General features: G+C 54.7%; 1 protein-coding gene across 7 annotated transcripts in view; it reads left to right on the forward strand.

Annotated features, from left to right (window-relative positions):
• The window catches only part of ARAP1 (ArfGAP with RhoGAP domain, ankyrin repeat and PH domain 1), a 74,799-nt gene extending 58,575 nt beyond the window's left edge, over nt 1-16,224 (forward strand). For 5 of the 7 annotated variants that reach the window (XM_066250591.1, XM_066250583.1, XM_066250593.1 and 2 more), the window contains 19 exons: nt 2,321-2,456; nt 2,795-2,897; nt 3,687-3,882; nt 4,159-4,210; nt 4,320-4,483; nt 4,653-4,865; nt 5,172-5,277; nt 5,691-5,838; nt 5,924-6,010; nt 6,093-6,161; nt 6,461-6,578; nt 7,842-7,955; nt 8,167-8,312; nt 8,840-8,872; nt 12,356-12,438; nt 13,886-13,936; nt 14,107-14,170; nt 15,247-15,396; nt 15,643-16,224. In XM_066250591.1, coding sequence (XP_066106688.1) covers nt 2,321-2,456; nt 2,795-2,897; nt 3,687-3,882; nt 4,159-4,210; nt 4,320-4,483; nt 4,653-4,865; nt 5,172-5,277; nt 5,691-5,838; nt 5,924-6,010; nt 6,093-6,161; nt 6,461-6,578; nt 7,842-7,955; nt 8,167-8,312; nt 8,840-8,872; nt 12,356-12,438; nt 13,886-13,936; nt 14,107-14,170; nt 15,247-15,396; nt 15,643-15,660 — 2,051 coding nt within the window. In that variant the 3' untranslated portion in view covers nt 15,661-16,224. The remainder of the gene's footprint in view (nt 1-2,320; nt 2,457-2,794; nt 2,898-3,686; nt 3,883-4,158; nt 4,211-4,319; nt 4,484-4,652; nt 4,866-5,171; nt 5,278-5,690; nt 5,839-5,923; nt 6,011-6,092; nt 6,162-6,460; nt 6,579-7,841; nt 7,956-8,166; nt 8,313-8,839; nt 8,873-12,355; nt 12,439-13,885; nt 13,937-14,106; nt 14,171-15,246; nt 15,397-15,642) is intronic. The other 2 variants (XM_066250594.1, XM_066250595.1) reach the window with 1 other exon arrangement.
• Nucleotides 16,225-22,700: the final 6,476 nt, after the last annotated feature.

Genomic DNA, 22,700 nt, shown 5'->3' on the forward strand with positions numbered 1-22,700 from the left:
GGGGAGAGACAGTCAGACTCCCGCATGCGCCCGACCGGGATCCACCCGGCATGCCCACCAGGGGCGATGCTCTGCCCACCAGGGGGCGATGCTCTGCCCCTCCAGGGCGTTGCTCTGTTGCGACCAGAGCCACTTTAGCGCCTGGGGCAGAGGCCAAGGAACCATCCCCAGCGCCCGGGCCATCTTTGCTCCAATGGAGCCTTGGCTGCGGGAGGGGAAGAGAGAGACAGGGAGGAAGGAGGGGGGGGTGGAGAAGCAAATGGGCGCTTCTCCTATGTGCCCTGGCCGGGAATCGAACCCGGGACTTCTGCACACCAGGCCGATGCTCTACCGCTGAGCCAACCGGCCAGGGCCCTAACGACGTCTTTATGGAGCACCTGCTGGGTGTGGGCCCTGGGCTGGGCATCTGGTATTTGGAGTTGCTGGGAAGTTTGAGGACTAAGGCACTGTTCCTCTCATCTCAGCCTGCCTTCTACTCCTCAACTCTGAGTAAATCTGCAGTCCTTACCACATCCTACAAGGATGTGGCCCCACCCCCTTACCTCCCCTCCCTTCCTCTACTCCAGCCTTACTGACCTCCTTGCTGTTTTTCAAATACGGATATTCGCTCTGTACTCTGCACTTGCTGTGCCCTCTGCCTGAAATGCTTTTCCCCAAATATCTACAAGGTCAGTCCCTCGCTTCAGTCAGGTCCCTGTTTAAATGTCACTCCTTAGAGTGTTCTTCCACAACCATTTTATCCAAAATAGCACTTTCTATTTCATACCATTTCTCTGACGTTCAATCTTTTATAGGTCTGTTTATTGATTCTCTGTGCCCGTAGAAGCATACGCTCCTCTAGGTCAGCACTGTAGCCCCAGAGCCTAGAACAGTGCCTGGCGCACAGTGTGCATTAGGCAAGCGCCTGTAGGATAGAGTGACTGAGGCAGTGCTGGTTCTCCTAGGGAGCTCAGCCTAGGGGACAGGTTCTGGGACCCCCCCTCCCCAGAGGGCAATGTTGTGTTCTCGTAGATAGTATGAGAGACAGTGTCTGCTGTGGGAACACTGTTGAGACCATGGCTTACAGCATCCCTCAGCATCCCTGGATGGAGCCCTCTGACTCCCAGAGATTTCTTTAGAACTCTGTGCTGTGTGTCACCTCACTGCCCCTGGTACATTGTCCCAGTCTACCTCTTTCTGCCTGATAATGTCATTTATGTAACTGCCTAAGTCATCCTTTTTACCCTGGGTGCCAGAAAGCCTTGAGCCAGTCTGAAGCTCAGTGCTATGAACTATATGAGTCTGAATGGCCTTGACTTTCTGTTCTTTCTCCTACTTTTCTTGGCCTAGATCCTTATTTCTGTTCCTTTATGGAATCTCGTCAGACTCCTTAGAGCCATTATAAGAGGAGGCAGAGTATAGAGCAGTGAGTGCTTCTGGCAAGTGAGGGTGAGGCACAGGAGAGGCAGGGGCACAGGGAAGGCTTCCTGTGACTTTTGGACTGGGCTTGAAGAGTGAATGGTATAGGGAGGCAACAGGATGAACAAATGCAGGGAGGTAGGGTATGTGCCCAGGAGTAGTCAGGTCAGAGGGGGCTGGAGAGGTAGGAACTGGCAGACTCAGAAGGGCCTTGACTACCAGGCTGAGAGGCACAGACTTTGTCCTGAGGACAAGGAGGATGAGTAATGGAAGGGTTTTGAGCAGAGTAAGGAGAGAATCTAGTTTTGCCAAATCACTTTTTTTTAAGAGAGGGAAAGGGACAGGTGGACAGATAGGAAGGAAAAAAGATGAGAAGCCTCAACTTGTGGCACTCTAGTTGTTTATTGATTGCTTTCTCATTTATGCCTTGACCAGGGGGCTACAGCTGAGCCAGTAGTGACCCTTTGCTCAAGTCAGTGACCTTGGGCTCAAGGCAGACTTTGGGCTTAAGCCAGTGACCATGGGTTCATGTCTGTGATCCCATGCTCAATCCAGTGACCCTGCACTCAAGCTGGTGAGCCGGTGCTCAAGCCAGCGATTTTGGGGTTTTGAACCTGGATCCTCAACCTCCCGGGCCAACACTTTATCCACTGTACCACTGCCTGGTCAGGCGCTAGATCACTTTTGAATCTTGGAAGAAACAAGGCCAGGAGGGAAATGAAGAGGCCACTGCAGTGGTGCATGGGAGAGGGATGGGCTTGGGTGGGGCTGCAGGGAGGAGGGTGGAATTGGCAGAAGCTTGTGAGCTAGAATGAAGAGGACATGGGTCAGGTGGGTGTGGGAGCCCAGGGAGGATGCAGAGGCGGTTTTCAGGTGAGGGTGGGTGGCTCCCTCATGGTTGCCCTGACCAACTTCTCCGCAGAGTTCAGCCGACGCTGGTGTGTCCTTAGTGATGGGGTCCTGAGCTACTATGAGAATGAACGGGCAGTGACGCCCAATGGGGAGATTCGGGCCAGCGAGATTGTGTGCCTGGCAGTCCTCCCTCCTGACACCCACGGGTGAGCACCCCTGGGCAGAATCACTTAGACTATTATTGCTATAAGGTTTAACCCCCCCCCCATCCACACACACACACACACACACACACACACACACACACATATTGTCAAGACAGGGAAACAGGCCCAGAGAGGGGCAGAACCTCCCAGGGTCACATAGCAAACTGGGGCTGTACAGGGGCCGAGCCAATCTCCTGAGGCCCCAGCCTAGGGCTTTCCCACCAACTCTTAAGGGGCCGGGTGAAGGACACTCACAAGGACAGTCGTGGGGCTGAGAATAGCAGTGGGGGGGCCAGGGCTGGATAGGGGGGCCTGAATTCTAGCCTGTCTATCTACAGCTTTGAGCACACCTTTGAAGTGTACACAGAGGGAGAGCGACTATATCTGTTTGGACTGGAGAGTGCGGATTTGGCTCGTGAGTGGGTCAAGTGCATTGCCAAGGTGGGCCTGGGTTCGTGGGAGGGTAGGAGGGAGTCCTACAGTGCGTGTGGTGGGACCTCCTGGTGGATCCCACATATCCCAGGTCCCCCAGATGGAAGACAGCTGGCACAGGGCAGGCTCTCAGGCCTAGGGCCTAACATAATCTGTAGCGCTCTGGGGCGCACTCCATAGGTGCTTAATTCATGTTTAACAATGAATGACAGAGACACCTTAGGATGGACAGTACTGCCTCCAGGGAAAGTGGTCTTATTCTGGAGGAAGGAGGAAGGGAACCTGCAAAAGCAAGATCTTCCCTGGGGACTAGAGTCAGGTGCCTTCTGGGTCCCCTGTACTATGAAGGCCTGTGACTCTTTTATCATTCTCTTGTTCGTTGACCAGTTGTCTGAGGGGCTCTGGGTGGTCATTCCTCAGAGCCCTGGAGACCCAGATGAATTAGTTTTGGTTCTGTCTCTCCAATAGCTTCCATGCTGATTGGGGAAACAGATGGGGTCCAGGTAGCAATGACATTATTTTTAGTGCTACAACAAAGGGCAAGAATGCTTTGGCATCTTGGGGATGCATAGAATGCACATCCTTCTCTGGTATGTAGGGAAGTTTTCCAGAGAAGGCACATCTAGTGGGTGTCATGTGAGACATGATATACCTGAGTTCATCACTCTTCTGGGTTCTGTCCTGGAGAAGAGAGAGGAGGCAGTTGGGTGGGCAGGGTGCACATACCCACAAGCCAGGACAGAGGTGTCTGGGCCAGTAGTGCTGATGGCTGAAGCATTCCCTGGTCTCCCCCACCAGGCGTTCGTACCTGTCCTGGCTGAGGACCTGCTGGCCCGGGAATTTGATCGGCTTGGGCGCCTACCCTACAAAGCTGGCCTGAGCCTACAGCGGGCCCAGGAGGGCTGGTTCTCGCTCACTGGCTCCGAACTCCGAGTCATCTTCCCAGAGGGGCCTTGTGAAGAGCCTTTGCAACTACGGAAACTGCAGGAGCTTTGTGCGTGGACCCAGACCTGGGGACCTTCACCTCCAGGGCACTGTATCCTAGTCTCCCAGGCTCCAGCCCTTCCCTGGAAGTTTGAATGCTACGTGGCCTGGCCAAAAATAGCCAGCCTGCTCTCTCACGTTCTGTCCTACCCTTGGAGTGCATCTCGGTGACCCCATGTGTTGGTGGGTGGGTCCCAGGGGTGTGTGTGTTCAGAGAGGCTCAGGAGGGAGGAGGTTGGGGTCCATGAATGAGGCCTGGGTCTCACTCCTAATGGCTCCTCCACAGCCATTCAAGGGGACAACGAAAACCAGGTGCTGGTGCTGGTGGAGCGAAGGAGGTGAGCTCTGGCCTCCCTGATGGGCTCTGAGAAGCCTGTGGCAATCTGACAGGCCTGGGAGAGGTGGGGCAGGGGCAGACCCCCAAGTAACTGACTGTCCGGGGCCCAGGACACTGTATATCCAGGGAGAACGGCGGCTGGACTTCGCGGGTTGGTTGGGGGCCATTCAGAAAGCAGCAGCCAGCTCGGGAGATACACTGTCAGAGCAGCAGCTGGGAGATTCGGACATCCCAGTGATTGTGTACCGCTGTGTGGACTATATCACGCAATGTGGTGAGCCATGCCCCCATGACACAGGCTCCCCCTGGCCCAGTGCAACCTGCAGGCTTTCACCTGCCTCAGAGGCCAAGCCTCGCCTTCCCAGTGTCCCTGGAAGAGTAGCTGCGGGGCCCTGCCCCATGATCAATGCAGTAGGCCCACAGCTCTCCCCACCCCTCTCCAGGCCTGACCTCAGAGGGTATCTACCGGAAGTGTGGGCAGACTTCAAAGACACAGCGGCTGCTGGAGAGCCTGCGGCAGGATGCTCGCTCTGTGCGCCTCAAGGAGGGCGAGCAGCATGTGGACGATGTCTCCTCAGCACTCAAACGCTTCCTGCGAGACCTGCCTGATGGGCTCTTCACTCGCACTCGGTGCCTCTCCTGGCTGGAGGCCTCAGGTGGGCCCTGCATCCCATCCCATGCCTAGCCTGAGGTCCAGGCCAGTGCTGCGGACTTGTCTGTACCTATCTTAGGGTTCCAGCCCTGCCCCATTATGCACTTGGACTAAACATGCCCCAGCAGACAGGTTCCATTCCCCTTCCCTCCCGATTGTCACTCTATACATAGCTGGCACCTCCTGAGTGCCTGCTAGTTGAAGTTGGGCAGAGAGTACTCCTCCCTGAATGAGAGGCACAGAGGGTTGGGATGGGGAGGTGGTTATGGTGAGGAGGTCCTTACCTGATCTATCTTCCCCCCCCACCCAGAGATTGAGGATGAGGAGGAAAAAGTCTCCAGGTACCGAGAGCTCCTGGCACGTCTGCCCCCAGTCAACCGGGCAACAGTGAAGGCCCTTATCAGCCACCTGTACTGGTGAGGAGCGATACTATTGCAAGGCTCTGGGGGGATGAGGTAGAGAAGATTCTTCTACTCCCAACCCTGCTGACTGCCCTATCCTGGGAACCAGGTAGGCCTGAGAACTGAGTGTTGACTTACGCTGTGCCCTAATCTTGGGCACTTTGTCTCCCAACTCACTTCCTGCAGGTGGGAAAGGAGAGGAGGTTTCAGCTAGGGCCAGGGCACCTTGGCCAAGTCTGCCAGCTCCCCCGTCCTAAGGACCCAAGACATGGCCAGCAAGACTATTCTCACCTTCCTTTAGTGCTCTGCTTTTACCAGGGCCTTTCCTGGGCTCACTGCAGTCATGGACCTGTCAGGAATTGGGAAGATGAGGTGGGGAAGTTCTGAGCCAGACTCCTCACTGAAAGCCTTCATCCTTCCTTGTCCAGCGTCCAGTGCTTCTCAGACACGAACCAGATGAACACGCACAACCTGGCTATTGTGTTTGGGCCCACGCTCTTCCAGACAGATGGGCAGGACTACAAGGCTGGCCGTGTGGTGGAAGACCTCATCGGCCACTATGTGGTGGTGTTTAGTGTGCGTGCCTAGCCAGTGGGCCATCAAGGGCAGGGCCGAGCCTCCCCAGCAGCAGTGACCCATCTGTATCTCTCTCCCTCCCCAGGTGGACGAGGAGGAGCTGAGGAAGCAGCGGGAGGAGATCACTGCCATTGTAAAGATGCGTGTGGCTGGCAGTGCCAGTGGGACCCAGGTGAAAGACAGGGCCTGGGGTGGGGGACTCGGGCCTTCCACCTGTACCCATTCGCCAGGCCTCCAGCCCCCTCTCCTTACAGCACGCTGGTGACTTTATCTGCACGGTGTACTTGGAGGAAAAGAAAGCAGAGACTGAGCAGCATATCAAGGTAGGTGCTGGGGACCTAGAAGCTAAATGTCCAGAAGAGCCAGGCTGGCCCAGGCACATGCTCAGAAGGCTGGAGGGGGTTGGGGGTCAGGGCTTCCATCCCAAAGGGAGCCCTGGTCTGGAACCTGCATCTGGATGGTGCTTGGCCAGTCTCTTTCCTGCCTCAGCACCCACCTCATGAGGACCATTCAGAGGACTCCAGAGGGCTCTGAAAGGGGTGCGCACACCCTGGATCACACAGCATGGCTGTGGCAGGGCAGGGGATAGTGTAGGTTGATCGCCTCTCTTCGGGCATCACAGATTCCAGCATCCATGACAGCTGAGGAGCTCACCCTGGAGATCCTGGATCGCAGGCATGTGAACATCAGGGAGAAGGATTACTGGACCTGCTTTGAGGTCAATGAGAGAGAAGAAACAGGTGGGTAACCACCAGGTTTGGTGCAGGATATGGTGCTAGCCTGGCCTTGTTTGGGCTGCAGCCTTACCCTGAATTGTGAGGACAGTGGTAGTGAAGGGGGTTTGGGGTGACAGGTGTTGCTGTTGCACTGTGATCTCAGGGCTGGTAGTAACTGTGCTAGTGGGCTTGAGGTCACAGTGTAGTGCTGCTGACGGAAGGACAGTGCCAAGAGCAGATGGTGTCCGCTATGACGATGATTGTTCAGGTGTCAATGAGAATGGTGTTGCTTGCAAGGGTAATGATGCTGAATTTGATACTGGGATTGCAGGTGACCTGTTGTTGGTGGTGAAGGGGGTAGTGGGTAGTGATGACCATGCAAGATGGGTAGGTGGGGTGCTGGTATAGGTAAGGATGGTTGTGATGGTGTTGTGAAAGGGCCATGGTAATGAAGGGGGGTGGTAAAGGCATTTTAGGGTCAAGGATGGTCTTGGTGGCAGTGGAAGGTGAGGATGTCTCTTAATTTGTTCTGTTATTTGTGGAGTGCCAGGCACTGGGCTGGGAAGGCAAACACACAGTTCCTACCCCCCTCGGGGTTGGTCTGGTATGGAATAGACACAGTAATCCTGTGATCATTTCAGCAAATGTACAACCACAGCTGTGCCAACTGCTGTGCACAGAAGAACTCTGTCTCTGGCAAAGGCCCTGTGATGGCCAGAGACAACCACCTTTCAGTGAGCTTGATATAAGGGCAGCGAGGGGGCTGTGGCACCTGGTGGGCTGTGATACAGAGAGGGGAGGTGGCTACTCAGGGCCTGACAGCAACGCAAGACCAGTGAAGGGTTAATGACTGGGAGTTTGGAAGGATGGCCCCTTGCTGCTGGGTGGCGAGAGCTGGGGGAGGGGATGAGAAGACACGAAGGGTACCACTAAGGCTGCAGAATTAGTCTGAGGAGAAGGTGGTCACATGGCCAGGGAGATGGCGGTGGAGATGGACAAAGTCAGAGAGATTTGACCTGTGGAGGGAGGCGGAGGGGGGTGGAGGGGTGGTTTTTGGCTGGGGTGGCCTGGTGGGTGGGGCTGTGTTCCCTCCTGAGGACAACAGGAAAGCTCACCAGCTTGGTTTTGGACATGTTGGATGGGAACAGCTTTGGTTTCAACAGGATGTGTCATGCCTGAGGCTCGGATGTGCAAAGGTGGTCATGTAGGTGATGTGTGTCCATGTGCCAGCCCTCAGTGCTGTCAGGCCATGTGGCCCTGGTGACAGTGGATGTGACCTTTCTCCAGAGCGCCCCCTGTACTTTGCGGAGAAGGTGTTACCCATCTTGCATGGGCTAGGCATAGACAGCTACCTGGTGGTGAAGAAGCACCCGTCCATGGAGGCCATGCTGCTGTACCTGGGTAGGTGGTGTGCCCGAGTGGGTGGTACCTGCAAGGCCAGGCCGGCTGGAGGGCCCCTCCATCCAGAGCTGGTGGTGCCAGGGAGGAGCAGCTCAGGCAGTGGGTGCCAGACGGGCAGGCACTTTCCTTTATCTTGGGACCCTACGCTGGTGTCTTGAGTTCATAGGTAAGGGGTTGGTGCAGTCCATGCCCACTCCAGTTCTCCCCCCAGCCAGCCATGTGGGTGACACAAAGCACGGCATGATGAAGTTCCGCGAGGACCGCAGCCTCCTGGGCCTGGGCCTGCCCTCCGGGGGCTTCCACGATCGCTACTTCATCCTCAACAGCAGCTGCCTGCGGCTGTACAAGGAGATCCGGGTAAGTGGCCCCCCTGAGTCATGCCTTGTGATGGACAGAGTGTGCACAGACATCTGTGCGCGAGTGCTCCCTTGGGTTTGCCAGTGTGGAGCATCCCTGTTGAGGGTCTTGGGTCAGCACAGCAGTAGGGAGAGTTAAAGACTCTCAGAGATGCACCTGCTGTTCCCTGGATAGCTACTGTGCCCTGTTCTGTAGCTCCACTAGGCCCTGGTACCTGATGCCATCACATCAGGTGTGTGCTTTCTCACCTGTGCCTGTGCCTTGTTATGGCATGCATAGAACATGCTTACATGGTGACAGCCCAACTTGTGGCCCATGTATGTCTTGGTGCTTCACAGGTCATGTCTCCTCTTGACCCACTCTGTCCATATGCTGGGTATCTTCCCAGATCAGACTCCATCCTGGCAACCTTCTCTCCAACATCTTCTGCACATACATGCCACATCCCACCACACATCACAATGCACACTGTCCTGGCTCTGGACCTGGGCCTCCTTCTTCCATAACCCTCATCCTCTATCAAACAGAACCAGAGGCTGTGGAGCGGGGCCCCTGAGACCGTGAGTAGCTGTGGGCCAACTGCCTGCTGCCTTACACCACCTGGGGGCCAAGTGAGCCTCCTGGGAATGGGGACACAGCCAGAGCTCCTGGGCGTCTCCAGGCATGGTTTCCCAACCCCTTGCCTATCAGCACCAGCCCTACCCTGTGACTTGTGACCTAGGCTCCTGCCCTTCACCCCCAAACCTATTCCAGAGTCCTTTCCCCATGATAGGAGTCCCCCATCAATGTAATGCTCTTGAATTTTCCAAAGGACTCAGTGCGGCGGCTGTGGAGCCAGTAACAGAGGCCCGTAGGTTTGAATTAGAGTACTGCTTCTCATCTCCTGTCAGCTCTGGAGCCACTCTCTTTTTAAGCCTGGAGAGAGTTCCAGGGCTATCAGAATGCCCTTGCTAGTGTCCTGATCCTAAAATGCCAGGGTGGGGCTACAGAGGCCTGTGGCACATTACTGACTTATGGTAGGAGTTCTCCATCTCCCTCTGTGGCCAGTTTCCAGCCCTTGTTTGCATATCCCTGGGAGAGGAGAGCTCATCCACTCCTCCCACAGGACTGTCCTAGACCTAGAGGGCTACTTGTGCCTGGGAGAAGACCGTCACTCAGATTCAGCTGAGAATATGCCTTTTGGGACACCCCTGTGTGTCCCAGCTGTGCCTCGGGGCCACAGGACATAGAATCACTGCAGAGACAGACAGCAGACATGTATTCCCAAGCACAGAGGACTAATCTGAGATCCCACAGCCGCCCCCACCAGTGTCTCCAACCCTTCCTGCCCCTTTATCTCCCGAGAACATCTGCACAGGCCCGCTTGCCATGGAGGAAGCGCAGCAGACAGCAGCACCCTCACTCCCTTTCTTTGCACATTATACTCTATTAATGCAGCCTGGGCTCCTGCTGACCCTTGTGGGGAATGCCTCCTCTTCTATCCTTTGCCTCCTTCTGTGATTGCATCTTTACTTCTGGGCCTGCCGCCCCTTCGATATAGGGGCCCAGCCCCTTGGAGCTGACCAAGCCCATCAGTGTGGACAGGGGAGGGAGGATAGTGGAGACACTTGGAAAAGCAATGGCTGCCATGGAAGGGAGAAGGCAGAAGGGCTAGAAAAAGGAAACATATACTGTTTGTCCAGCCAGGCTTGGTGAACCACCCTTCACATGCTGGGACATGTAACCTCACTACTGTCCTGGGGGGAGGGGTATGGTCCCCATGTCACAGGTGAGTAAGCAGGCTTTGAGGGACTTGCCTAGGTCCTCTCTAGGTGGTAGACTGGGATTCAGACCCAGACTTGTTAGAATCAAAGCTCAAGCTTTTGATTCTTTGAGGTACAGGAATCAAGACTCTGCAGCAAGGGCTGATAGTGCAGTGGTAAGTGGTGCCCTCCCCAGTGGCAGCCAGCACCGCGGCCTGACAGGAGCCTGGGAAGCTATGTTTTGGCTACTGACGTGCTGGTAATTTTGGTGTTTCCTGGTTTATGAAGCAGCAGGACAGAATATTTTGGACAATCATTGGCATTCAGGGTATGTGAACCCTCATCTCGCCCTGGGCTCCTCGCATTGGTAAAGACCATGAGGCATTGGGAAAGGCACATTCTAGAAAGATTTTGGTTCCAGCAGAAGTCTTTGAGCATCAAGGCGTGAACTTCCTTCTCTGCTACTGACCTTAGACCTCAGAGATACTGGAAGTATGAGCTGGTCTATTAGAAATGACCTCCTTGGGGACCAAAGATTACATTGAGGCTCCTTTTGCCCCACCCAACCCCGTTCAACCTTCCTGTGTTAGCTAGGCACAGGCCACGCATGCGCCCTGCACACTAGAACTCGAGCAGAGGCCTGAGGATTGTTTTTTCAGATTCCCAAGGAGACACAGCCTGGGTTGAATTCCTAAATTCCCACAATTCCTTCCACACCCTGACTAGAAACATCATTCCTGTCACACCCACGGGCCTCTTCTTTTTACTCTTGATTGATTTTACTCCTTGCTTCTGCTTCACTTCCCTTCATACCCACAGCCTGAAGCCTGCTTTCCGTTCCTTAGGCCTGATACCTTCGGCACCTGCCCAGTTTCCCACATCCTTTCTTCTGTTATGCCCAGAGCCTGTGGCTGCAGCCCAATTCCTTTTCTAGCCCATCTCAGTCTCTCCATTCCTGCTACCTTCTTTCTTTCAACCTGCAATCTGATTTTTTCCAGTGCTCTCAGCCTTGCTTCCCTGCATGCGTATAGGTTTCTTCCTTATTGATTTCTTCCCACACCTTGTTTCTCCCGTATCTGCAGCCTAATCTCCCTTCCCACTGCCCAGTTTGCCCCTGCCTACAACTCGGATCATCCTGTGCCAAAGCCCAGTTTGTCCCAGGCCCTCTGGGGCGCATGACCATTGTCAGATCGGGTGCTGTCTGTAGGAGACATAGGGCTTCTCCATCAGGGTCTTGGTCATTAGGGAAGATTGGGGTGAAAGCAGGGTCAAGGATCCCTAGTAGGCCTCTTGTAAGCCGCCCCTTATAACAGCACTGAAGTCTCCACTAACCTCTAGGCAATGTATCCTTTTGTGACCTCACAGGGAGTCCACCAATTCTTGAAATACTCCTCCTCCCGTGGCCATGCCCTAGTTTTCTTTTTGTTCTTGCTGAGGAGCCATGCTTGGGGGTGCCTAGGAGCAATTGTGGGACTTGCTGGAGGTGGCTCTATCTTTGACCCCAGTTTTGGTTGTAAGTGAGTCCCCCACCCCTGCCATTCACCCCTGGTGCCACTGCTGGCTCCAGGAGTGCCTGGTGGAGGCGGGGCTTCAAGCAAATAGGTCCCAGAGCAGGAGGAAGGCTTATTAGCTTGACCTCCAACCAACTTCTTCCTTGGGGAGTCATTGCTCACATCCCCCTGCCTCTGAGCCAGCCTGTTCCTTCTAAGCTCAGACCCATATGCAGAGGTGGGGGCCAGAGGCGAGCATGTCCATGATCTGGTGCCCCTCTTCAGTACATTGGTCTCTCGCTTCCTGACCTAGACCATTGGGAAGTTCCTCCTTTGGTCTACCAAACAGCTATTCTGCTTCAGCTTGAGTCATTAGCCTTCCCCTCGTGGGACCAAAGAGCTAGTAACTGCTGGCCCACAGCCTTCTGTTCACACAGTCAACCCTGGAGCCTCCATGGGTCAGGGCGGGGTGAGGGATTAAAACCTGAGACAAACAGACCCAAGCATCCATCCAGAGCTCCATGATCACACATGCTCATTCAGTTTGGTGCCAGAGGGTGATATGCAGTCTTCTCCCACTGGAACGGCTACCTCGGGGACTGAGGGTTGACTGTCTGATGCTGCTGCAGGGAGAGAGGCCTGGGGGCTTCGTTGGGCTGGATTGTGAACAGGGAGGGCTTTCTCAGGAGAGCTTCCTGATGCTGGGATGCAAAGGGGGCTGGGTGAGGGAGGAGGGAGGCACCTAGTTGGGAGAAGTACCCCATCGCCCACCCTGACTGACTGAAGTGCCCTCCCCCTCCCCCACTCCCAGAGTCACCGACCTGAGAAGGAGTGGCCCGTGAAGAGCCTTAAAGTCTACTTGGGAGTGAAGAAGAAACTCCGGCCACCCACCTGGTGAGCTGGACCAGAGAAATAGTTCTGCAGCTGGGGCCTGTAGTAGCTCAGGACAGATGGGGGGAAGACACATCTGGGGACTTTGACCTTGAGGGGTTAGATCAGTGGTTTTGAAGGTGTGGTCTCCCAGACCAGCATCAGCATCACTCACAAACACATTAGAAACTCTACTTGTGGGGTGCCACCCAGACCTGCTGACGTGTGGATCTTGGGGGTGGTGCCAGCAGTAATAAGCCATTCAGGGAACTCTGGTGCTTGGTCATGTTTAAGAACCACTGGCGCCTGACCAGGCAGTGGTGCAGTGGATAGAATGTCGGACTGGGATGCGGAAGGACCCAGGTTCGAGACCCCGAGGTTGTCAGCTTGAGCGCGGGTTCATCTGGTTTGAGCAAAGCTCACCAGCTTGGACCCAAGGTCGCTGGCTCGAGCAAGGGGTTACTCAGTCTGCTGAAGGCCCACGGACAAGGCACATATGAGAAAGCAATCAATGAACAACTAAGGTGTCGCAACGAAAAACTGATGATGCTTCTCATCTCTCTTCGTTCCTGTCTGTCTGTCCCTGTCTATCTCTCTCTCTGACTCTCTCTCTGTCTCTGTAAAAAAAGAAAGAACCACTGGCCTAGATTGAAACCTGCTATTGTCTATCTCTGGAATCTTGCTGTACATCATCTTCCACATCTGTAGAATGGGGAACATAATGGTACAGTGTTTCAAAGGGTGGTTATATGTTTTAAAAAGTTGAGAAGTAGGCCTTGGCCGGTTGGCTCAGTGGTAGAGCGTCGGCCTGGTGTGCAGGAGTCCTGGGTTTGATTCCCAGCCAGGGCACACAGGAGAAGCACCCATCTGCTTCTCCACCCCTCCCCCTCTCCTTCCTCTCTGTCTCCCTCCCGCAGCCGAGGCTCCATTGGAGCAAAGTTGGCCCAGGCGCTGAGGATAGCTCCATGGCCTCTGCCTCAGGTGCTAGAATGGCTCTGGTTGCAACAGAGCAACGCCCCAGATGGGCAGAGCATCGCCCCTTGGTGGGCATGCTGGGTGGATCCCGGTTGGGCGCATGCAGGAGTCTGTCTGACTGCCTCCCCGTTTCCAACTTCAGAATAATAATAATAATAAAAGTTGAGAAGTAATACATAGCCATTATTATTGCTATTAATTTATGGAGCCACCAGGCTTGGTGTTCTGACTTCCTCCACTCATCTGTTAGCTGTGCCTGGTTTTATCTGAGGGACTAGGGCCGGCCTGGGGTAGGGTGGTGTTGGTGTAGGGTAGCCAAGAGCGTGGAATGTAGGGGCTGTGAGAGGAGAGGCAGTAGCCAGGATATACTACTTTTGCAAGAAGGCACTGAACCCTGCCGCCAGCTCTGGTCCATGTTTCTAGGCTCTGTCCTGGAAACCTGGGCTGTGAGGCCTCTGGGGGCTGTCAAGTAACCCCACTCACTCTTCCTCTGCAGCTGGGGCTTCACTGTGGTGCACGAGACAGAGAAACACGAGAAGCAGCAGTGGTGAGCGAGGGCCCCAGGCTGAGGAGAGATGGTAGCCCATCCCCCTTGAGTAGATCCCCCTCACTGTTCAGATCTGTGTCCTGCCTTGACCCTGGGTTGAGGAGATGGGCAGGGTATTCCCTGCTTAGCCGGGCCTTTGGCCGCTTCCAGACCTGTGCTCCCCTCTGCAGGTACCTCTGCTGTGAGACGCAGATGGAGCTCCGGGAGTGGTTCGCCACCTTTCTTTTTGTGCAGGTACCAGGTGCAGAGTGTGGGGGTTGGGGTCCTGAGGGGGCATTCATTGTGGTGCATGGGACGTTTGCTTCTTCATTATTCAGGCCACCAGTTGCTTCAAGGAAATTTTGAGTTGCTTTTAATTTATTTCGTTTTTTCCTCTACTCAATAAACCATTCCCAGAGCCTACTCTGGCCCATGCTAGAGACAGGGTGCAGAGCCCTGTCCCTGGTTAGGTGTGTGGGGAGGGCAGCAGGGAGAGGATGTCATGGGAGCTGAGTCTTTGGGGATGAGGGAACTTTCAAGCGAAGGTAGGGGATGGGTGTAGCTTCTAAGCAGAGGAAACAATTTGCACAAAGGCATAGCAGGAGAACTACAGGTTTCCAGTGGGGTGTGAAGGGAGAAGCAGGAGGGCCAGAAGCTGGCACTGGATAGGGAGTCAGGAGCAGAATCTTGCAGACCCCTCAAAGCCATGCCAAGGAAGCTGGCCTTGAGCTAGTCGACATTTGTAAGGGAGAGTGTTAAGCAAGAAGAAGTGGTGTGTAGATTTGAGTTTAAGAGGACTCGTTCTGCATTTGGTGTCCAGGGGGATGGACTACAGGGCCAGGTGATAGCTGAGGAGGCGGGAGGTAGCTGCTGCAGTGGGGCAGGCAGGAACAGAGGCCGGGGACTGAGCAGGGCCAGAGGGGTTAGGCTTAAAACTGAGAGCTCAGATTGGTTAGGGAGAAGGGAGACAAAACTGTACCAGGGCCTGGGCTGGGGGTCTTTTAGTAATCCGGGCCTAAAGGGAAGCAGGGCACATGCTGTATTTTCTTGGTTCCTGGTGAAAAGAGGCAGATTGCTTTCTTGGTGCTGCGTTTCAGGAGCAGTTTGTGAACCGAGAGATGAGAGTTGTTGGGTAACATAATTGGCTAAGTTTTCCAGGAATAGTCATGTTCTCCTAACAGCTGCTTCTCTTATCGGCTGGGATCAAAGCGGAGGGTGTCACCTCATCATAGCTGGAGTCATTTCTGGGAAGGGTGGGTGGATCTGAAGCTAAGTGTTTGGGCCAAAGCTGAGCCCAGGTCCCAGCGCCCCTCTCCTCCCCTGCCCCCCAGCATGATGGCCTGGTGTGGCCTTCAGAGCCCTCACGTGTGTCCCGGGCAGTGCCTGAGGTCCGGCTGGGCAGCGTGTCGCTGATCCCCCTGCGTGGCACTGAGAACGAAATGCGCCGGAGTGTGGCTGCCTTTGCTGCTGACCCCCTTTCTGTGAGTGGCACTCCATCCCTCTGGGCAGGGGGCTGAGGTTTTGGCTGGAGCCCACCTCCCACCTGCCTCACCTCTTTGCTTTCCCTTCCCAGTTGGATCCTGTTCTCTGTCCTCACTAGGAGTCCTGACGGGCCCCTTGGGTTGACATGGTTCATGGGCGCACCCTCTCCACTTGGCCCCTGGCCCCTGGCCCCTGTGAGCCTTTACATGTGCTTATGGAATCTGGGCTTCCGTGTCTTCCCACAGCTCCTCAGAAACGTGTGAGTGCAGGAACCAGCCCCTGGCTCTGGGATTCTGCTGCCTGGAAGCCTTCCTGTTCAGACACCCTCATGCCCTGTGTGCCTGCTGTGAGCCAGCAAGAGGAAGCATGAGGAAGCCACACCCCCACATTCCACATCCAGACTGCAGCTTGGGCCTGGCTGGGGGGTGGGGGCAGCAGGGTCTGCCTGAGGAGGAACCCCTTACCTGCTCTGTACAGGTGCTCAGCCCTCCTGGCCTGGTCTGCCCCCCCTAGCGTCACGCACCCTGAGTTTGAGAGGTTGGCGAGATGGGCATCAGTCAGGAGTTCTGAGGCTCAGTGGAGCCCCGCTGGAAGGGAGCCCACCCTCTTGCCACAAACTCCAGAACAGCAAAAAGTGGATTCTCTAAAAGAACACTCAGCTGGGTTGGGGAGGGAGCTGTTGGGTAAGTTTCTACAGGGCCAACAGGTGGACTTGGGGAGCTTCAGCCCTCCTTCTGGTCTGGGCTGACTGGGAGAGCCCAGGTTGCCTGGTGCCCCTTCCCCACTTTGGGGACCTTTTGATAATATAAATGTATCTGTATATTTTATTCTGTGGTGCTGAGGCTTGTGATTGGTTGGGGTTCTGGTGGTTCGGTATAGAGGAGACAGGAGATGAGGCCATCCAGAGGTGAGTGCTAGTGCCCAGGACCTTGGCTCTCTTCTGCCTAGGCCCTGAGCTGTTCAGCCACTATCCTCTGCCCCAGGCAGGGCCACGGCCTGGCTCCACACCATCTCCACGGACTGCTGTACAGCCAGAGTGGGGAATGCTGGTCCTGATCCTGGCCAAGACAGACCCCATCTGGACTAAGCCCCTATTCCTGAGCAGGAGCCTGGGTGTGGCATGTCAGTGACTCAGGACAGCCCCTCACCAGCTCCTGAGACTCAAGGTCACAGGGTCACAAGAGCTCTCTGTTCAATTAGGAAGAAGGGCCTTGGGTTACTCTTGTTCCCTGTGCATATCCCTCCAGAGGTGGGCCCGGCCGTGCACCAGGAAGCTGCCCTCACTGGGTACTGCCTTGTCGATTCCTCCAAGAAGACCAGGCTCTGGCAAGGGGAGGAGATAATGAACTATTCAGAGATGGATTTGGGACTCCCTGGGAAGGTGCCAGACACCACATTCCCGCCTCGGCCTAGTCTCATTACCAGCCTCTCTCCAGGGCCCCAGTGAGGCAGACTAGCTGACCTCCCAGCCTTAATCTCAGCCAGTGAGGTTAGGCCAAGAGCTGGAAGATGGGTCACATGACTTCTGACTCATGTGATTCAGTTTAGTGGGGAGGCCTGGGTGTGGGTGGGGATCTTGAGACCCTGATTGCGAGGTTCCTTGTTCCTTGAGAAAGGGAAGTGGATGCCAGGAGACTGGAACAGGTTCCCTGGCCAGTTTCACAGGCTGGGACTAAGAGCCTTGAGTCTCCAACTCTTGTCCTGCCCTAGATGGGCTTCTCCAGGCCAGGCTGATCATTCCACCTAAAGCCAGGACACACCCTTGTCCAGGTGCTCCGGGGCTGGAATTCTTCCCTGGATCTAACCTTGGACTGAGGCTTAGAGAGAGGTTGGGTCAGACTGTGGAGTCTGCCTCTGCTAAGTTGCCAATGTCACTGCCCTGCCTGAGGGACTGGCTGCAGTGACTGCATTTGGGCCACCAGGGGGCAACCACAGCTCAACATTGGGTTTCAGAACAGTTTCTGGAAGGCTCCAGAGTGGCCATCCTGGCTGAGGTCTTGCTCTTTAGGAGTGTCTTTGACCCCAAGGCGGGTGATATTCTGGGAGGCAGCACAGTGCAAGGAAGTGCGTTGGACTCCTGAGATCTAGAAGCCAGGAGGACGGAATAGCTCTTTACCAAGCGCCCACTGTGGGGCAGAACCTTGCACTATCTGCTCCTGGCAGAGGAAGAAAATAAGGCCCAAAGAAGGGAGGCGCCTTCCAAGGTCAGAAAGCTCTCCTGAATCTGGGCTGAGGTCCGTTTCCAATGCCCCACTTTGGGGCAGTCTCCCTCCTGCCCTCCTCTTATTCCAGCTGTGCTCTCGTGAGTGTCTCGCCTGTTCTCTAGGGAAGGGATCTGAACTGTCAGTTTGAGTGGGGATGGGGGCTGGCTGTTTCTTTTTTAAATGTTTTTATTGATTTTAGAGAAGGTAGAGATAGCCAGGGGAAGAAATAGGAAGCACTGGTATGTACCTTGACTAGGCAAGCCGAGGGTTTCAAACTGGCGACCTCAGTGTTCCCGGTCTGTGCTTTGTTCACTGTGCCACCACAGGTCAGGCTGAACTGTCAGGAGTTTAAAGTGCTTTTGCTTGGAACTGGGAGCCTTTAGGGCCTTAACTTTAATGAATTATGGCGATGACAACAGTGTTGGGTGGATTAGGGCAAAAGGCTCTGCTGGTCTTTGTCAAAGGATTCCTAAAAATGGGACCCCTTGAGAGGTTTGTTCACTTATTTTTTGAGATTGGCTGAGGAGCCCAAAGTTAGACCTGCTGAGGGGTGGGGAGCAGCTGTTGGAGATGAAGGGAGCTTCTGTAAGAGAAGGTGCCCCCCGCCTGACCAGGCGGTGGCGCAGTGGATAGAGCGTTGGACTGGGATGCGGAAGGCCCAGGTTCGAGACCCCGAGGTCGCCAGCTTGAGCGCGGGCTCATCTGGTTTGAGCAAAAGCCCACCAGCTTGAACCCAAGGTCGCTGGCTCCAGCAAGGGGTTACTCGGTCTGCCGAAGGCCTGTGGTCAAGGCACATATGAGAAAGCAATCAATGAACAACTAAGGTGTTGCAGCGCGCAATGAAAAACTAATGATTGATGCTTCTCATCTCTCTCCATTCCTGTCTGTCTGTCCCTGTCTATCCCTCTCTCTGACTCACTCTCTGTCTCTGTAAAAAAAAAAAAAAAAAGAGAGAAGGTGCCCCTGAACTGGCCTTAAAGACTGGTACACATGGGGTAGACGGGGCGGGTTGAAGTGTTGGGGGGAGGACAAGCCTTCCAGGGTCAACCCAAGTCTGGGCCTGGAGACCACAGGGAGCCCTGGGAGAGAAAATGGGGGCAAGTCAGAGGACATGGTGGGTGGAAAGGAGGCTGAGAGGGGATGTGGGGGAAGGGCTGGGTGGTGGGGTGGGATGTCTGTCTCTCTCTTCAATCTCCTGGCTCAACCTACCCACTCAGCAAAGTGTTCAGGGCCTCTGGGCCTCATGAGACCCCTGGGCTCCTCAGGAAATTAATGGGGCAGGGAGGGCAAGTGGGTCCTCCCTCTGTTCCCCTGAGCTGGATTGGAAGGGGGGCCTGGAGCTCAGGTCTTCTTTTCTGGCCCCCTGCTCTGGTGGCTCCCAAGCCCCAGCCACAGCGGGCTGTTTTGGAAAAGCGTGGGTGTGGATTCCAATGCTCCCATCTACGAGCTGTGGAGCTTTGTCTGAGTTCCCAAGGTTACTGATTCTCGGTGTTCTCATCTGTACTTTGGAGATATTAATAGTACAGACATGCCTCACTTTATTGCATTTCATTTATTATGTTTCACAGGTGTTGTGCTTTAACAGATTTGAAGACAGACCTTCCATCAGCAAAAAGATTACAACTCACTTTATTGCCATACTTGCTTTATTGCACTGGTCTAGAACCAGATTCATAAAATCTCTGAGGGTATGCCTGTACCTACTAATGGGAGGATAAATGAGCCAATAAGTGGAAGTACCTAGTACTATCCCTCAATAGTTCCTTTCCCAAGTATGTCTGGGGGGACATTATGGCATTGAGAATCCTCTCCAGGCCCAATATATTTTCATTCAGTGAGCATTTCTTGTACACCTTCTGTGTGAAGAGCTTTACTGAACACTGAGTGGGAGCAGATGAGGAAGTGGTGGGGGATAGTATTTAGGAAAGACTTCAGGGTTGAGGTGAGGCTAGAAAGACAAGTGTATTCTGCAGGGGGAGTTGGGAAAGGCATATCCAGGAGAGGGGATGGCATGAACCAAAGGCAAAGTGATGTCACTCTGCAGTGAGCAGCCTGTTGTAGTTGGAGCTTCGCGCCCCACGAGCTCTCCAGGGCCTATCCCTCAGGCCTCTGGTGTTGAGATTTTTGCCTGTATCACCTACCTCTTAAATATGACCAGAACCCAGTCAAGTGGGCTCCTTGGAGTTTTCACCCACCAAAAACATGAATAGTTCCTATTCCTTTAGCCAGCTCTGTGACCTAGATGACCCAGACCCTAATCTGGGAAATGTCTGTCTTTCTCACATACATGTGAGTACAGCTCGCATGAACCTCCCAATCTCTCTTCCAAAACGACATCTTCTTCAGGAAGCTCTTCTGGGTTGCTCTTTATTCTACTGTACTGATTGCACTTTGCGTGTGTGTGTTTGGGGCGGGGGTGGTGCATGTACCCAGGTCACTTGTATCCGCCTAGGCACTGGCCCAGGGAAGAACTGTCAGGAACAGTGGGGGTTTTGGTCCGCCCTAGCTGGTCCAGCCCTAGCGTGTCCCCTCTCCCACACCACTTTTAGCCTGTGGAAATTTCCGCACTTTCTCGGCCCTGGTTACAGCTCCTATTGCTGTATTTATCACCCTGGAGACAGAGTGGCACAGGCACACACATGCCACACACTTGCTCTGCACAGACATGCCTGCACACCTCAGCCTGCACTCCCTCTGCATGTGTATGAATGCCCACACACACAAAGCTCTCTAGGAAAATTGCCCCCTCTCTCCAGCTGCTCCTCCACTCTGTCCTCCCACCACCACCCACCTCAAAACACTGGGACCAAAGAGATGGGCTGGACTGGTGCCTCCCACCACCTGTCAGCCTGGGAGGCACTTCGCCCTCCTTGACTATGTTCTTCCTCACCACCTGTCTTTCCTCCTGCAGCCTGGCTCCCCAGCTCTCCCTACCCTGCCCTTCTCTCTGCTGCTTCTCTGCACCTGGATGTCTCTCCCGCTATTTGTCACTGTGGGTCCTCTCTTTTCCATTCTTTGGACCTTCTTAGATGGAAACTGTCCTTCCTCCCTGTTCTCCCTCTTGAGGGGCTCAGGACAGGAGCCTCACAGGGGGCTGATGGAGACGGGGACTAGAGGCCTGAACCTTCTCAGCTCCTGTCACTTTCTGTCCCTCCTGAATGAGGGGAGGAATGTGTGCCTGGCACCATGGAGACCAGTGTCATGGCAACACAGCCTAGGGTGGGCACAGCCTTCCTTCTCCTGGGAGGGGCCCCCACAGTCTCCTAGGAGGAGCTGTCACAGGACCTGAGGAGGCGGGCCTTGTGCTGTTGCCTAGCACTGGCTGCCACGCCTGCTTCCAGCTCTTATCACCCCCAGGACACCCCCACCTTGACCAGCTCTACTTGTACCGCAGCTTCTAAAACCTTAAGTCTAATGGGGGAGAGGGGCGAATCTTCTCTCAAACACCCGAGGGCCAGAGAGGTCAGGGGCACACAGCAAGTCTGGCTTTGCTCCTGGGTCAAAGAGGTCAGATCCAACCTGGGATCCTGCTACCTGGGAGGTCTCTAGCCAGTCCTTAGTGTCAAGATAATGATACAAAGGTAATGCTGGTGAACCATTAGGAAGCACCCACCACCTACTGGGCTGAGGCTTTGCATGTGGCATCTTGTTTCATCCTTGTAACCAACCCTATGAGGAAGATACTCCTTTTCCCATTTTAAAGGTAAGGGAAACTGAGGTATGGACTTGCCAATGTCAGGTGAGTAGTAAGTGGTGTAGCTGGGACAGGAGCACATGCCCTTCCAAGATGCCACAAGCGAGCCAAGGCTTCACGCCTCATGCCCTCTCCAGCAGGCATTCTTTCTGTGTCAGTGGCAAATTGTGTTTTCAGTTCTCTTTCCTTCTGGAGAGGAGAGCATTCATGGAGAATGTCTGTGGCTTAGTCCCGGTCTGGCCTTGGGGTTTCTAGAAGCCAGGAGGTTATTTTTCTAAGAAGATGGAGAGAAATGGAGCCTTCCTAATGTTACCTAACGGTAAGTCCTAAGGAAGACCTCTCTTGCAGTCAGTCTGGCAATGCAGAAATTAGCTCACAGTCTCCAAGGATCTCCTAGAGTCATGTCTAAGCCCAGGCTGGAGCCTGGGGATGGAGTGAGGAGACCCTCCCTACTGGGCCCAGCCTCAACTTGCCTCCTGACTTTGATGGAGTCACATGTCTGCTGCCTCCCTCCTGGCTTATGTAATTATTCAAATATAGCAGCTGCCTTTATCCCACTGAGTCACACTTCCTCCTTCCCCTCCCCCCAGGTGCAGAGAGTGAAGGGGGAAGAGGTAATTAGGGATGAGTGGGTGGCTCAGGGTCTCCTGGCAAGGAGGACCCTGATGTTCTGGATTGGAGAGTGGTGGTAGTGGGTAAACTGAGGCCTGGGAGTGCAGCACAGGGCGCAGCCGCTGGGGCCACTTCTGCCCTGCCCCGCCCCTTCTGAAATTCCACATTCCTGGGGATTCCTTTCCAGGGTCAGAAGCTATATCCACAGCTTTTTCTCTTGGGACTTTGCCGTGCTAGAAGAGGTGAGGATGAGGGAGAGGCAGAAAGTTACAAAGAGGAGAAGGTGGTCTGGTGGGGCAGTGGTTAAAAGTGCCTGGTCCTAAGCCTAGCCCTGACCTTTACTCTGCCCTCTCTCACCTCAGTTTCCCCATCTAGAGCACAAGGGATTGGACTCCCCTGCATCATATCCCTGGAGATGTCCTAGACCTTATGCAGAAGGCATTTCCAGGTGTCTAATTGATTTCTTTCTCCTCTTTTCTCTGCTCACCCTAAGCTTGTGCCTCCTCCCTGGGCCTGTTTAGCCTCCCCACCCCACCACAGGGCAGTGTAGGCAGGAAGGGTCACTGGATTCTGGGCCGAGGGGCTGAGCTTCAGCTGTCTCTCCCCTCCCTAAATTTGCCATCTGCGGCACCACTTTATCCCCATGACCCACAGAAACAGGGAGCTCACTGCCCCAACCTGGGGTTGTCACTTCCCTCACAGGGCAGCTCTGACTGATCTGGAACCTCCAGCAGGCCTACAATGCCTCAACCCTGGGATCTGGGTCCCCAAAGCCACCTTCCTGCAGTGTTGA

The sequence above is a fragment of the Saccopteryx bilineata genome, chromosome 1 (assembly GCF_036850765.1).
Source record: "Saccopteryx bilineata isolate mSacBil1 chromosome 1, mSacBil1_pri_phased_curated, whole genome shotgun sequence".
Lineage (NCBI taxonomy): Eukaryota > Metazoa > Chordata > Mammalia > Chiroptera > Emballonuridae > Saccopteryx > Saccopteryx bilineata.